General features: G+C 42.7%; 1 protein-coding gene across 1 annotated transcript; it reads left to right on the forward strand.

The window, feature by feature from the left end:
- The first annotated feature begins 328 nt into the window (after positions 1–328).
- LOC130417653 (fucolectin-1-like) lies at positions 329–3,458 on the forward strand. The gene is made up of 7 exons (XM_056743343.1): positions 329–430; positions 614–643; positions 1,265–1,550; positions 1,637–1,773; positions 2,264–2,352; positions 2,517–2,607; positions 3,403–3,458. Exons 1-7 carry the CDS (start codon positions 367–369, stop codon positions 3,456–3,458), a joined length of 753 nt encoding a protein of 250 aa, XP_056599321.1. The 5' UTR covers positions 329–366.
- The last annotated feature ends 14,042 nt before the right edge of the window (positions 3,459–17,500 follow it).

Raw genomic sequence — 17,500 nt, forward strand, 5'->3', positions numbered from 1 at the left:
GAGATGTTAAAGACATTGAGTGCTGACATCATCATGAGGGTGGAGAGTGACAGTCAAATGTCCAGAGGGATGTACTGATGTAATGCTAGAAGAGTGAAGAAGAGAGAAGCACTCTCACACTGATAATCTTCATCTGTAACCCCAGAGGTAAGTTCTGCTCATAACACATAAGAAACTCAATTCTCTTCTATTCTTTATTCTCATAATACTTTTCTTCAGCAGTGAGATGTAAAAACTCATTCATATAATTTGACTTTACATTTACATTTAGAAGACGTTTTTATCCAAAGTGACTTACATTGCTTTATCCTATACATTTATACACAGGTATTTGCAATCCCCTGGGATCAAACCCACAACCACACAATGCTCTTACCACTGAGCTACAGGAAAGCTTTAAATTACTTACTTTCTCATACATTACTATCTGGTAAGTACATATCACATCATCTCATAGAACACACAAACATCTCAACATTATACATGCTGTCAGTCATTCTTCATTCAAATCTTTAAAAGTATTCATCAAAAGTTAAGAGATAAAGACCAAACAGTAAACTTAATTTAATTGATTTTCAGAAAAACATGTAAAATTCTTGTTTTTGTTCAACAGGTCTTGTTTCTGTTCCAGGTAGTTTAGCAGGTGAATCACTTCTTTTGATTCATCACATAGAAATGTAGAATGATGTAAATTATTGTTTTTATTGTTCATTCATTGTTGTAAGTTTGTGGTTAGATGACAGTTTAATTCTCATGAGAGTGTGTCTCTAATGCTTCATTCTCGTAGGTCTTTATTTTTAATCATCACTCATCTAGACGCTCAGTCTTTCAAGAGCTGCCACTGGAAATATCAACAGATTCAGATTTTTGCAAATACATAACTATTTAATTTATTTTACTATATAGATGTTTTTTGAACAGTTGATTTAAATTAATATTCATACAAGTGATTATGATATAAGTCATAAATCAAAAAATATACTTGTGTTGAAAAACTTTCAAGTAAAACATTCTTATTATCAAATAGTTGACTTTAAAATCATTTATAAGTATCAGAGAGTTATTTCAACGTGAATTGAGAAGTTTTTCAGCTGTGAGTCTGTGGTTTATGTGTGTGGTGTCAAATGAAAATGAATCAAACTGATAGAACACATATGTTGAAACAGACAATGATAAAGTCCTCATATTCATCTTTTAATGTTGTTTGACTTTATATATATCTACAGACGGACTGAATAACTGTCTTTGAATTTATATGTTCTAGAGAATTTAGCAATTAAAGGAACAGCAACACAATCATCCACATATGATACCTGGACAGCTCAACGTTCCATAGATGGTGTCAGAAATGGAGGAGAACCAGAGATTGTTCCATACTGCTCTCATACATCCTCTGAGAGTAACCCATGGTGGAGACTGGATCTTCAGGATTATTATGACATCAGTACAGTGATCATCAGTGCTAGACCAGACTGCTGTTTGGATCAAACCAGTGGAGCAGAGATTCGTATTGGAGACTCACTGGAAAACAATGGAAACAACAATCCCATGTAAAGTTATTCATGACATCACTTGAACACTTTTCATTGATTGATTGAAACACCTCTATAGAGATTCAGTGATTTTCTCTCTCTAGATGTGCTGTGACTGCTGAACCTCTACTTGATGAAACCACCAGTTTCTCATGTCATGGGATGAAGGGACGTTATGTGAATGTGGTCAGATCTGGACGTACAACTAATCTCGTTCTGTGTGAGGTGGAGGTCTATGGAGGTAATTTCATTAAAATGTGCTGTTTGCTTGAGCTGGTGCATTTAACATTGTACTTGTAAATGTAATGAATGATTTCAGTCATCAAGTTGTAAGTTTTCCTTAAATTTCTTTGATATTGTGATTATATTATCCATAATGTTTACCTCAGTGTGATTTATTTGTTAATGGCACTGTGTTGTGTATTTGTGTTGATATGAGTTGATGTGAATGTATGAATGAGACGATGATGTCATGTGTATTATATTTTCCTTTACAAAGTGACATCAGCAGCTATTTCATGTCATTCATAGTTCAGTGTTTAAGTCATTTATCACAGATCCATGTGAACGCTCATCACTTTATCAACATTATCATCTGTAGAGAAACATTTTAGTCGTGTAAATATAGTGTTAAAGTAAAATGTCATTCTGCTTTGGTTCATTGGGGCTCAATGTTTTCTCTAAATATCAGTGATTTTATTTGCATGTCATTTTTGAATTTGTATTTTCAGTTTTACCTTACAGACAAAAAACCTTTCTGAGGCTGAAGTTTTCCTCCAGTGGTGATGTAGCTGCTGAGAGCGACAAAATCCTCCATCAGGTGAGAAAAAGAGTCTTAAAATACAAAAGTAAATGTGATGATTTAAGAGAGAAGTGATATATGAGAGTGTTTGATGTGTGTAAATATATGAGATGAGTGATGATGAGAGAATGAGAAATGACAGTATGTTTCATGTGTGGATTGAAATATTTGATGGATTTTAGCTCCAGTCTGCTCTGGGATTGAACATCTCTGATTTTAAACTGTCCTGGACACAACTACCCAAGAAAGAAGAAGAACAGGAGGAGGACGGAGGCGAGTACACACACTTTACAACTCGACTGATCAAAAGATCAAAAGTCTTTCATGTGAAAGTGTTTACAGTAAATCATAGTCAAGTTGTTAAATTGAGTGTTTTAGTCGAGAACTTTTAGTGTAAACACACAGATATCCAGAAGGTTGACAGATGAAGTTTAGATGCTGGTGTGTTTATTTCATTCAGATTTCTATTGCATGTGTCACTACAGTTTGAGACTGCAGACATATATTCAGAAGAACAATTTAAGTGTTGAAACCATAGTTAGCTCATGATGCTTTTAAGAAATACACATCTGTTCTTTACTAGAAGATGTAATAAAATATATAGTTTATTTCATCTAACTGACTGAATCTTTGTTTTATTTACAGGTTCTTGTGTTAAACATCTTTAACTGGATACACAAACTGAATCTTTAATGCAATGATTCATTTTATTCAGTGATTTCTATTATTGTTCTTCTCTATTATTGATGGTGTGAATGACGTGGTGTTCACATCACTGCTGAATGTCATCATTTCAATCTCATTATAGTCTGTCTCATTGTATTTGTGTTGTGTAGTTGTGTGTCAAAGCCTGAGATAAAGTGTGTAGAACAACAATAGCGTGTCAATATATTTAGTTCTTCTAATAGCATCACATCTTAAACATGTAAGATCCTTTAAAACTCTGATGAGAGATTTCTATTTCCTCAGTTTTATTTACACTTGTTTATTTTCTATAAACTGCTCATATCTGTGCATTGTGTATAAAAGTGACACATCATCAGGTGTTGTGTGTCTTCTGTGGTGAAGTGTGTCAGATGTGTGCTGCACTGCTGCATCTTCAGCTCCTGCTTACAGTCTTCTGAGCTTTTCTTCAACATATTAAAGTCTTGATCAATACGGCTCAGATCAGTCAAGAATTATTCACTTTATATCTTTTGTTCATTTCTGAATGTATTGTCGGGCTAATGTGTAGTTTTTTGTGTAATACAAATAAAGCGCTATAAAAATAAATTTGACTTTACACATCATTTCGTAGTTAAACATAAAGTGTTGCACATTCCACATTAATGACATATTTTCACTTGTTAACACTCCATTCAGACCGCCAGTGACACCATCAAAGTGAGGTGATGTCATTCATTTCAATGGAGAGCTGGTGACACGAGTGACAGTGACACTCACATCATCGTCTCTTGTCAGTTACTGCAGGGGTTTGTTTATAAATGTTACTTGAGCAACCAAAGTTAGAAACACCTTCTGATGACCTCGTATCAAGAGACTAGAGACACACATCAACACAGTTGCTGGCGGTCTGAACGCACAGTAAGTTTGTCCCATCGGGTTAGAAATACTACATGTTACTTGGGATCTTCACGTCCACTAGAACACTTGTGCCAAAAACAGGAAACACGTCCTGAAAGTAGTCAAGTGGTCAAGTGTAAAGAACACAAGTGGTCAAGTGTAAAGAACACAAGTGGTCAAGTGTAAAGAACACAAGTGGTCAAGTGTAAAGAACACAAGTGGTCAAGTGTAAAGAACACAAGTGGTCAAGTGTAAAGTGGTCAAGTGTAAAGAACACAAGTGGGGTATTTTAGATGCAGTCTTCGTGATGTCTAAGTGAAGCTTTCTGAACCCCTGAAGCTCTCAATAAAACTGTGTTGAAAAAGGTTCATTACCTGAAGCTTTACATATCAGACAGAGCTCGACTAGGACCTCTGCTGGTCAAACTCATGAATAGTGAAAGTAAACACATGCACATTAAGACACACATGTTCTTTCATATGATTCTAGTAAATCTGTAACAATATACTTTAACAACCCAAGGGGTCCTGCATCACTCTTTTCATTGTTTTCCTGCGTCCCAACACGCCTACATATATAATTCTGTAATAGTAAGTTCTGTTTTCCTGTTGGAATAGAAGCTCATATTGAGTGCAAAGCTAAAAGTCTGCAGACACTGAGACATATGCTGCGTCCCAGTTCGCCTACTTATACTACGCTCTTAAAGTATGTATTGTTTTTTAATGGAGTATATACATTTTAGTGTGTATCAAAACAATATTCACACACTGGGACATACTAACAGGAAACAGAAGTGACCGTTGTTTTCTATACAACAGTGTGATTGTTAACTGTCACAATTGTTAAAATACTTCTTTGTATTTAGTAATTAACTCATTATATTATATATTTAATACTATAGCGATGCATCTTTTATTTAATATTATTAATGCAGTCTAGCGTCACTAAACTCCCCCCTCTCATGCTGAGATGTGGGAAATATCAGCAGTTTTACCCTGCGTTCCATTGTGAAGTGATCATCTCTATACCCTTCACTCACTTCAAAGAGAAAAGATCTTGATGTGTAAACTCCAGAGGGAAAAACACAACTGAATCTCTTCATCTGTCTGTTTAAAATTCATAAATGTAAATATATAGTATTATATTAATATTTACATTTATTTATTAAAATGTAAAAAAACATTCATATAATTTGAAAATTTTAATATAAAATTTAATAAAATAATGCTATTAAAAATATTCTTATGAAAACAAACTGTAATTTATGAAGCATTTTAAAGTAATGAAGTATTCATATTATCTTTTGATTTTATTGTAAATCTGTATAAATAATTTAAATTCAGTTGATTCTGTGTTGATAAAGTCAGTAGCTGCCTTCTCAAACTTTCACATCAGCCGTGTTTATTCTTGACCTGTCAATGTGTTTTAATTCATGACATTTTATCATAATGATCTCTTCATCTTCAACAGAAAAGTGAATTGCGCTGATACTCGTGAGAAGTCAATCATGCTGATGATGCTCCAGAACTCATGACTAGTGAAGAGAATGTGAATTGCACAAGCTGAGGGACTTGAAGTGAAAGAGAGCTGATGAAATATGTTTCTGTACAGAAGTATCAGACATCTCATCACGGGAAAAGTCCTGTTGAATTGCTTTTGAAAGATCTGAGGAAAGATACACAACATTGCAGAAGCATGTACACTATACCGCTCTAAAGTGTTCGGACACTTACTCACTAATGTGTTCATATGTTTTCCTCATTTAAGAACAATAAATGAACTCATGAAATAAAACAAAGGGAACTATGGGAACTATGTTATATTTGATCATCTTCAGTGTCGTCACCTTTTGACTAGAATTTTCAGAAATGTTTTCTTGTCATTTTATCAAGCAGCTTCTTGACTCACCCTGTGATGCTTTTTAAACAATATTAAAGGAGTTCACATCTATTCTGTGCTCTTATTGTCTGTTCTTTCTTCAGTATTTAGTCAAAGTCATCCGTTTCAAAAACATATATATATATATATATAAACATGTTAGCTGTGTCATGAAAAAACATGTATGTTTGCAAAAATTATACTTTTTTCTACTAAACTCATTCAGACATTCAAGCAAACACTTTCAGATCCAAAGTTTTAAAGTTTTAAATAATGATAAACTCAAATAATGTGACTGTATCCAAGAAAAGTTGGGATGTTAGAACAACCTTTACGATAACACCAGAGTAAAGACACAAACATTAAACAAGTTTTGATTTCTGTTTGTGTTTGTAGCATCACTCCTCTGATATCACACACACATCTGGGAGTCGTTTCCCCTCAAATTCGTCCTCGAAACGTTCAAAACGGTGCACACTAGCGCCCTCTTGTGGTCAAAGGGTGGAAAAGCTGTCTTTGTGTCCATTTATAGTTTTAATGTTTCATATAATACGAAATACGTCACTTCACATCTATGTCTTTGTCTATATAGTATGTGTATGTCTGAGTCTTTGACTAAATTGAAAAAGAATCAATAATTGGAACAAAACAACATGTTTATGTGCTTCGAACAGCATATGCAGTTATTCACAGAAACTTTTGTCTTAGTTCTGTAAGTCTAAGTGAGCAGGAGCGTAAATCCCGGGTGGGACGGAGGGGACGCTTCCCCAAATCAATTAAACTCGCATTCTCTATTGTCATAAATATATTTATGTTTACCTAAACTACATGTGCAATTAGAATAAAATACAAACGCAAAAAATGCGTTTTAAGTTTAAAACTATTGAGTTCCTCCCCTGCCTCTCACAGTGGTTTGGTCCACTGTCTGATCTCCACGTTCATCTCACCTGCGCGCTGTGCGACACATTCAGTCATGTATGCGATCAGTTCATCAGTGTTAGTTTAACTCTAGTAAGAAGGCTGTTTTATTCACTTTAAATGAAGTGATTCTCTTTAATGTAGTTGATGCTGATTCATTAATTAATTAGTTGTTGCAAAAAATGCTGATTACTGATGTATTTTACATGAATAGCTTTCCTGTATCTCAGTGGTAAGAGCATTGTGTTATCAACGCAAGGTTGTGGGTTCGATCCCAGGGGATAAATGTATAGGATAAAGCAATGTAAGTCACTTTGGATAAAAACCTCTGCCAAATGCCTAAATGCAAACTTATCTAGTAAACGTTATCTTGGTACTTAGGACGTCACTGCAACTAACACGTCTAAGTCGTTTCTCATACATTGTTTTATTCAGGGTTGCCATGGCATGATGTGAACATTAACAGCCACAATTATCCACCGATCCTGACATTCAGGCCACGTGTCACACAGCCGCGCACTTGGTTTAAACTTTCTCTGTCTACTCAGGTTTTATCCAGAGTTTGTGAGGCGCGTGGACATAAAAGTGTGACACGTGCGGCAAACAGCCAATCACACAGAACACAGAAAGCATCATCAGCATGATTGACTTCTCACGAGTATCAGCGCAATTCACTTTTCTGTTGAAGATGAAGAGATCATTATGATAAAATGTCATGAATTAAAACACATTGACAGGTCAAGAATAAACACGGCTGATGTGAAAGTTTGAGAAGGCAGCTACTGACTTTATCAACACAGAATCAACTGAATTTAAATTATTTATAAAGGTTTACAGTAAGATCAATAGATAATATGTATACTTCATTAATTTAAAATGCTTTATATGTGAAAGTTTATTTTTATATGAATATAGTTAATTAAATTAAATGCTTTGTTTAATATTAATTAATAAATATTCTTTATCAAATTATATGACAATTATATGAATGTGTTTAAAATTCTAATCAATAAATGTATACATATACAATACAAATAAACACTTGGCAGCAAAATAATTTCCCTCTCACATGTTATCACTTTCACCTTTTTTTTATTTAGAGCGAGAGATAAGCAGGGTTCACTGCATCAGATGTACATCACATTCTCACAGCTGATTGGTCCAGTTTTGGGTTGCGATCTCTAACCCAGAATAAAACCTTATCTTTTAAAAATCATTAATTGAATGTTTATCACAGTGTATAAGTCTGATCCAGTACCATACCAGCTGTTACACAGGCTTCTGCAGAGCAAACCTCAGTCAGGAACCAGATAAAATACAACTAACACAAAGCCATAGTGAGTAATAGAGTTCCTAAAGTGATATGTAAACACACATCATCGTCTAGATTTAGAAACATTACCAGAATTTTTGTTGTGTTCGCCTCTTATTCCTATTTACAAAATGAAAGAACACTTTACATACTTTTTTATACCACAATACTGTGTGGCTAACAACTAAAAACAAATTAAATTATATTAAATAATATACTTCATCCAAATATATTTTTGTTGAATATGGAAAATTCTATTAAAGTCATTCTCATCCGCACACCCATCTGTACATACTGTATATATTTATACTACAGAGCTGAAAAAAGTTGAATAAGAGGGACAGATGCTATAGTGAAAATACAACACAATATGTTTTTGTGGACTTCGTGAATTAAATAAATAACTTCAGGTTCTTAAACTTCATATCTCATTGTTCACATAAGAACCGTTGAGAACAAATAAAGGAAAATGTTGAATGTCTTAGAACAGAATTACCATCAACCGCTCGGAACTTGAGCTTTGCTAGAACTGTTGAACATGAACTTTAGAACATGAACTTTTCTTTAAAAGATCTGTTTACTTGACTGTATCTGGCATCACTAAACCACTATTGCAGAGTGAATCTAGCAAAAACAAATTTTTCAGCTTTGGACACAAAATCTGGAAAAGGTGGTCAAAGCACATACAAAAATACACAAATATATGATAAAGTTGATAAAAAATGTCAAATAGGATCACTTACACAAATCATCTCGTGTGATTTACTCCATGACGGGAATTAAATGAAGTCTTTAGCAGAAGTATCAGCCTGTCACAATTAAACAATACAAACTACAGTGAAATGGTGCTTTTTGTATTTTGTTTGGAGAAATTATTTTGACTACATTTAGAAGACACTGACATCTGATACATGAAAGATTATAACAATCACATAAACAAATGACTTACTTTTAATGAAGTATTCATAGAGGCCGGGGATTTTGTCAAAGATGCTTTGAAGAGGACCCTTAGCACAGGGACCAACTGAAGTAATGACTTCTTCTAAAATAACTTTAGTTGCTCTTTTAAAAAGAACAAAATTGGCTTATAAAGTAATACAATTTACTATTTAATTATTGTACAATGTGAAGTGACTTGTGGCCTCCGAGACTCCGAGACTCGGGGAACACACATTAGGTGTAAGATGCATTGCTCAAGGGCACCTCAGAGTGCTGTACTTACACTCCCTCCACCTACATTTCCCGTGAGTCTTGAGACTTGAACCTGCAACATTTAGGTGACAGGTCAGACTCTCTAACACTTATGCAACAACTGCCCCATATAATCATATTATTTCTTGTGAATTATAAATATACAGTAAACAGAATATAATGAATACAGTACGCTAATACTACACTAGCAAAACAAGACTAACAGCAATGAGGGTAGAATCCACCATACGATCTGCATGTCTGTGTTTCTTGGTGGTAGACCTCCATGCAGTCTCCTCAATGTGTTTTTTGCTTTGCCTTAGATTTTTGTCATGTAACCATACTTGCGCTGGCATTGCTGGGTTTTTGGCAGTGGGGACAAAGTTTCTGTTTTGGTTTGTTCACTGTCTTGTAACAGTGTTAGCTGTTACCCAGGTAATGACTCTACACACTCCAAGGGGGCGCTTGAGCGCTAAAGCTCCTTTGAATTAAACTGGTGGTAGGGTAGAGGAAGAAGGGGGGTTTTGTTTTGGAGAGGGAAGCATGGTGTGGTGGTAGGCACCTCCAGCAAACACGCATTGGGAGTCCAGATTGAGAAACTTAGTTTCCAGGGCCTGTACCATGATGGTAGTTGAACAAACTCTGGGTTACAGGATTAGTTTTGGGTTGTCAAATGCACAAGTTGAATGACTATATAGTACACACATTTATTGTAGTATACTGTAGTAAGGTAAATATTACAGTAATGTAATATGATGTGTGTTATGTGTGTATGTGCCCCAACAGTGAATGAACATATCCTGCTAACATTAGTTCCCGTTCTGTCGGTCTCTCGACGTTGTGTCGAGAACGACAGATGGGGTTCGCCCTTGAGAACCAATCAACTCTGACTACTATAGAAAAGGCCAATGAAATTTGGCGAATGCAATTTGCATGCCGGGCTCCGCCCCCGGAAATCCGGTATAAAAGGAGGCCGGCGTGCAGCATTCACTTACCTTTTGTTCTTCAGAGCCATCGCTCATGAGTACAACTCAGGATTCAATCCTCTACAACTACACGCTGGTGCTACGACGTGTTACAGCGGATCGTCCCTTCCTGCAGCGACCTTCCCCTGGGCGTCTCGGCGGTTCCGGAGGTGTTAGAGATTTTTTCTAAAAGTCCTTTTCAGGACTGACTGAGCATTCTCCAGCGCGGCATGTACCGCTGTTCTCTTGGGTGCGGCACCCTCATCGAGGAGGGGGATGGACACGATCGCTGCATTAGGCGTCTGGGCGTCCAGCACACTGAAGCAGCGTTCGTTGACACATCTGCCTGCACTGCGGGCAGATTGTCATTCAGAAGTTGCGGTCACGGGTGGCTGTCTTCCTACGGGAACCAGCCACCATTTCGTCTGCTACCCGGGCTGTGACATCTGTGGCTACGGCCCCGATGACCACCCACGTTAGCAGCGTTAGTGATATGGGGAACTCTGCGAACGTAAACCCGCCAGCCAAGTGCTCACGGGCCGATCGCACCCCGATTCGCTCTTCTGAACGTTCCCCAACCGGCGGTGGCATACCGTCCGGATCCTCACGCACACACTCGGAAACGATGTGTGACGTAGATGAGATGTCGCTCGCAGCATCGTATGGAGACTGGCATCCGACTCTGCCGAATCCAAACTCCACCCCCAGCGGTCGAGTTCAGGAGGAAGCAGAAGTGATGTCATCCGTGCTAACCCGGGGATACGTGGTTCCCGAGGTCGGTGCGCGGTGCAAACCGCGCCCACCCCGGGTGCCATGTTTTTCCCGGAGTTGCATGAGGAGCTGTGTAAAACTTGGAACGCTCCACTCACGGACCGTTCCAGTGAAACCAGCTCTGGCTCACTTACTTCCCTCGATGGTGAGGCAGCCAAGGACTGCGTCGAGATCCCCCCGGTGGAACGTCCACCTGCGGTGCACCTGTGCCGCGGACGGCTACCACCTGGGGGGGGGATCGACCACTCCTACCGTCCAAAGCACGTAAGACTTCGGCATCACTGGTATCGAAAGCTTGCGATGTTGCGGGCCAGGCTGCCTCCTCTCTCTATGCCTTGGCCATCCTGCAGGTCCGCCAGGCCAGGGCGTTGAGAGGGCTCCACGAGGGTAAGGCCGACCCGGGTATAATGCAGGATCTCCGTGCCACCGCTGACAGCGCTCTACGGGCGACTAAGGTGGCGGCACGGGCCCTGGGTCGGACGATGTCCACGGTAGTGGTCCAGGAGAGACACCCCCGGCTATACCTTGTGCAGAAGAGTGACAGCAAGGAAGTCCGCTTTCTTGATGCACTCATCTCGCAGGGTGGGTTGTTGGTAACACCGTCGAGGACTGCGCTCAGCAGTTTTTTGACGGCGAAGCAGACAGTGGCAATTAACCACATTTTTTTCACGCCGCGACTCGGCCGCCTACAGGCCTCCGAGATCTCACGTGACGTCTGCTTCCCTGCAACCCAGGACCCTTTCGACATCGGCTCCGGTTCCTGTGCCCCCACAGGCGGCACCCCGGAAGCAGAGGTCGAGGGGGAAACCTCCACCCCGTCAGCAACCTCCTCGCGAGAAGGGACACTGACGGGAAGACCCCAGGGAGAACAACATCGGGCCCGAACCTTCACAGCCACGGCTCTGATCGGTCGGTTCGGGACATCTCCTGCCTCGTCACCAAAGCCGGGCCCTTGTTAGGGCTTGGCGCCCACTTACTCACTGAGTTTTCTGTTCTCCCCGTGTTTACTTGCAGCCGATCGCACACTCCACTGGACTGTGCTCGGCGAAACGACCTCACACCCTGGCGAGGCGTGAGGTCGTACACATACGGCAGCTGTCACCACTCTCAAACCGACAGTGCGTGCCGTTGTCCCGCCAGGCAGGTAAGTAGGCGGAGCAAACCTTCCCTCCGGGGACTCCCCACGACATGGTTAGCTCCGCCAGCCGACGAACCACCCCCCGTGGGAATGATGAAGCAGACCGTCCCCTTGCTCACCCTGTCACAGTCCCTGGGAGCTCGAGAGCTGCCCACACTGTCTCGCTGGCTAATGAGGGCGGTCCGTCTTGGTTACTCGATCCAGTTCGCCAGAGACTCACCCAAGTTTCGGGGCATCATCTCTCCCTTTGTCAGAGGCAGGGACGCCTCCGTACTTCGGGTAGAGGTCACCACCCTTCTGGCAAAACAGGCATCGAGTTCGTCCCTCAAAACCAAGATGTTCAGTGGGTCACCACCCGCACTTCATCGTTCCCAAGAAAGACGGCGGGTTGCCCCCAAAGTTGCGTACCCTGAACAGAGCACCTTCACAAGCTGCCATTCAGGGTGCTCACACAGAGGCGCGTCCTGACATCTATGAGGTGTCAGGATTGGTTCGTGGCAATCGACCTGAAGGACGCTTACTTTCATGTCTCGATCCTCCTCGACACCGGCCGTTCCCACGGTTCACGTGCGAGAGGCGGGCATATCAGTACAGAGTCCTCCCTTTCGGTCTGTCCCTGACCGCCCTTTCTCCCTGAGAGGAGGAAGGCGAGCGGGTACTAAACTATCTCAGCGACTGGCCTATCTTGGCACACTCGCGAGATCTGTTATGTACACAAAGGGACCTGGTGCTCCGGCACCTAGGTCGATTGGGACTCCAGGTCAACCAAGAGAGGGGCAAGCTCTCCCCAGTGCAGAGCATCCTCTTTCTCGGTATGGAACTCAACTCTGTCACCATGTCGGCACACCTGTCCGCAGTTGTGCCCAACCAGTGTTGAACTGTCTGAAATGAACATTTTAGGCAGACAGCGGTCCCCCTGAAACAATTCAGAGGCTCCTGGGACACATGGCATCCTCGCGGGTTAATACCCCTCGAGTTGATGCACATGACACCGCTCCAACACTGGTCTCAGAGTCGAGTTCCGAGGAGAGCGTGGCACACCGGCAGCAGGCGCATGGTGATGCCGCCCTGCTGCCGACGCATCATAACCCCTAGTCTTTATGACTTTTTCGACGGACTCAGGTCCCTCTGAGCAGGTTATGAGGCAGGTCGTGGTGACGACTGAAGTCTCCCTGCAGGGGTGCGGTGTAGTGTGCAACGGGCACGCAGGTGGGGTGTTGGACGAACCCCCGCCTGCGCTGGCATATCAATTGCCAAGAGTTGTGGGCTATGCTACTTGCACTGAGCAGGCTACGGCCTCTCGTGAGAGACATGCACGTGCTGTTCCGAGGACAGCACTATAGCTGTAGCGAATACAGATCGTCAGGGTGGCGTTCGCACACAGCAGCTAAACACAACTTGCTCGACGCCTCCTCCGGTGGAGTCAACAGGTGACTCGTTCCCTGCAGGCCACACACCCCGGGCAAACTGAACTAGACAGCCGACGTGCTTTCTCGCCAGTTTATGCCTCGTGGAGAGTGGCGACTCCACCCCCGTGCAGTCCAGCTCATTTGGAGGCTGTTCGGGTAGGCCCAGGTAAAACCTGTTCACCTCCCGTAACACCACCATTTGCCCGCTTGATAGTCCCTGCCCTCGGCACGGATATCCTTGCGCACAGCTGGCCGCGGGATGGGCGGAAGCACACCTTCCCCCCCCCAGGAGCCTTCTTGTACAGACTCTGTGCAAGGTCAGGGAGCAGGAGCACCAAGAGTTATTGGTTACACCACACCGGTCTAACCGCACTTGGCCTCAGAGCCGATGCTCTGGACAGCGACTCCCCCTGAACCATTCCCCTGACAGAGGACCTGCTCTCTCAGGGGAAGGACACGTTCTGGCATCCCAGATCAGACCTCTGGAACACCCATGTCTGGTCTCTAGACGGGACGAGAAGATCCTAAGATGGCTACTCCCCCTATACGGCTGAGACCATCACCCAGGCTAGGGCCCCATCTACTAGGCGGTTACACGCCTCTAGACGGTGCCTCTTCTCGTCCTGGTGTCTTTCTCAACGAGAAAGACCCACTGAGGTGCTTGATCAGGATTGTGTTCCCCTTCTCACGAGACTGGAGACTAACATCTCCCTTCCACACTGAAAGTGTATGTAGTCGCTATTGCCACTCATCACGACTCAGTCGGTGGAAAGTTTCTAGGGCAACACGACCTGGTCACCAGGTTCCTAAGCAGCGAGAGGGCGGAATCCGCCTCATCTCCGCTCCATACACTCTTGGGACCCTAAGTGGTCCTGGGGAGCCTCAGGGCCCCCCAAAGAGCCCCTCGGAGGTTCCGATCTTCCTCATAGAGTAAGACGGCCCTCCTGACGGCGCTCACTTCCTTCAAGAGGGTAGGGGACCACCGAGCATCCTCCGTGTCCCTGGATTGCCTTAAACTCGGCCCTGGAAACTCTCACGTTATCTTGAGACCCAGGCCCGGATGCGTGCCCAAGAAGTTCCCACTACTCCCTCCGGGGCCAAGTGGTGAACTTGCAGGCGCTCCCCATAGGGGAGGAAGCCCCAACCCGATTATTGTTGTGTCCAGTACGTACTGGACCGCACGCAGAGCTCTGAAGCTCTGACCAGCTCCGTGTCTGTTGGAGGACAGCAGAAGGGGAAGGCTGTCTCCAAACAGAGGCTGGCGCACTGGGTCGTGGACGCCGTTACGACGGCATTCCGATCTCAGAATCTCCCATGCCCATTGGCAGTGAGGGCTCACTCCACACGGAGTTTAGCCACCTCCTGGACACTGGCAGAAGCGCCTCTCTAGCAGACATCTGTAGAGCTGCGGGTTGGGCTATGCCCAAACACCTTCGCAAGGGTTAACAACCTTCGCGTAAACCCGGTGTCAGCCCACGTCCTGCGTGGCGACATGTAGGACTGGCATCCGGGGGGGCGTATGCCTGCGAAAGCACCTTTCCACCCTCTAACAGGTTGGGTCAGTGTGCTATTTACCTTTTCTTCTTACCCGAACACATCGCTAAGAGACTGGTACCTCACCAGCCTCCCTTCTTACCCAGACACTGGTTAAGAATAGGCATTCCATCCATCACCAAACAAGCACCCCCTGGGGGCTGGCTGGGCAGAGCAGCCTTCCCCCTTAGGCCGGGATACCATGTGAGCTATCACAGATAGCTCTAACCGGACCTAGTGCTACCGGACGTCTGTAACACCCCCTCCGTGGGCTGTTCCGTCTGATGTATCCTCATGAGAATGGTTCCCACTCCTGGTAACCCATGAGCTTCCCCAGGTGGGCCTCCACCTCGCGGTTAACTACTCAGTCCGCACGTTCCATGCGTTCTCCTCCAAGGACGAGACCATACCTATATCCACCATATTCCTCCCCACGGGTAGGAGGTGGCCTCTGTAGCGCTTCTCTGATTAAGAGTCGCGCTTACCCGGTGTAAACTGATCTGGACGGCCTCTCGCCTATAGAGAGCTAAGGCCCCGTCCGTGAAAGTTACCGGTCAGGGCTGTACCCATCTTTCTCCAAGAAAGCTCTGGAACCCCCCGACCACCACACTGGAAGGTTACAGTCTCACGAAAGCTTCGAGATGACACGCCCAGGCTTGTTACCGTCGCTTCGCTAGAGATTGTGACGCGATACAGCGTTGTGGCGTTTTCCATAGGCAACCCCATCTGTCGTTCTCGACACAACGTCGAGAGACCGACAGAAAGGGAACGTCTTGGTTACGTATGTAACCTCAGTTCCCTGATGGAGGGAACGAGACGTTGTGTCCCTTATGCCACGAACACGTATCGTATTCTGCTGCAGTTTGAGAGGTCTCAGGCTCTTCAGAACAAAGGTAAGTGAATGCTGCACGCCGGCCTCCTTTTATACCGGATTTCCGGGGGCGGAGCCCGGCATGCAAATTGCATTCGCCAAATTTCATTGGCCTTTTCTATAGTAGTCAGAGTTGATTGGTTCTCAAGGGCGAACCCCATCTGTCGTTCTCGACACAACGTCTCGTTCCCTCCATCAGGGAACTGAGGTTACATACGTAACCAAGACGTTTTCATTTAGTTTACCTTTATTAATGAGGATGAAGCATATGATGAAGTGAAACGATCTGTGTGCTGACTAAGTTAAAGAGATAAATGTACTGAACTATTCATTATGGCACAAGTTTGAATGTGAGCATTTATATTTTATGTTACTGGTGTCTCTGTTATTGTAGGACATTTCACAACCTTCCCCAGAAACTGAAGTGTTTACCTTCAAACGTTACAGAAGTGACACATGTACACTAGAGAAGCTTACTCTTAATAAAGAAGGTTAAATAAAAAATACCAGTATTTGAACTGAGTTGTCAGTTGAAGTGTTCATTTAAAAATCCGATGGTCATCTCAATCCTGACTCTGGTTTGATTGAGGGCCATGTTGAAGTGGTTCTGCGGTCAGGATAGCAAAAACCTCTGGCATATAGGGACCCCCGTCTCCCACCAACAGGCTATTAAACAGCCCTGTTATACTTTACCTTCCTTAAAGCAGTGACAAAAACACAGATGCATAGGGAATGTTGTAGGCATTATAAGTATTAAAAACGTCTTAAATATTTAAAAATGTAGGCCTACTGTAAGATACATTATTTAGGTTCATTGTAAGTGTAACTTGATAACAAAAAGATTAAAATAGCAGTGTTAAAAAATATGTGATGTCACCTGTCAATTTATGGTTTTGTCTATATCTTACTGTAGCTGTTTAATAGAAAATTCTTCAGTGGACAAAGACACAGTGAACACAGTGAAACTGGAAGTGTTCCTAGATGTTCTGCACCACAGACAAGATTGTAAAAAATGCAATGCAAAGAAATACATATTGTATGTAGTACAATAAAAGAATGGAATATTAATACATTTAATTCCATGTGTAAGGGAAAGCCAGCAAATGCCATCTCTAAAATCAGATTTTACCAACATAGTTATCATTACTTGATTTTAAATTTGTAATATATATTTACATCTTTTTATGTTAGTATTTTTATTTGATTAAACATTATTAAAAATAACTAGCCATTTTAACACGCACTGTGAGTTAGTTGCCTCACTTCTATGTAAATTTGCTCGCCGCTGATTGGTTTATTTTCGGAGTGAGATCTCTAATCTAGATCATAGCCTGCTCCCGAGCAGGTTAGCCGTGCAGCGTAAGTTACCATGGCGATGAACACCGATTAAAGCTGAGTTACTTTCATGATACCTAAAACCCAGGGTTGGCGCAAAGTAATCCTAAACTTACCTGGATAGCCACCTAAACCGGCTTCATGGTACAGGCCCCAGGTCAATCTTATGGATTCTTTATAGGTGACCTTATATTATGGTGTGAGGAATTTGAACAATTTACTAAAGCTCCACCTTTTTGGATATCAAGATTTACCAGAAGAAGAAGGTTTTTCATCCATTAA

Source organism: Triplophysa dalaica, chromosome 1, assembly GCF_015846415.1.
Source record: "Triplophysa dalaica isolate WHDGS20190420 chromosome 1, ASM1584641v1, whole genome shotgun sequence".
Lineage (NCBI taxonomy): Eukaryota > Metazoa > Chordata > Actinopteri > Cypriniformes > Nemacheilidae > Triplophysa > Triplophysa dalaica.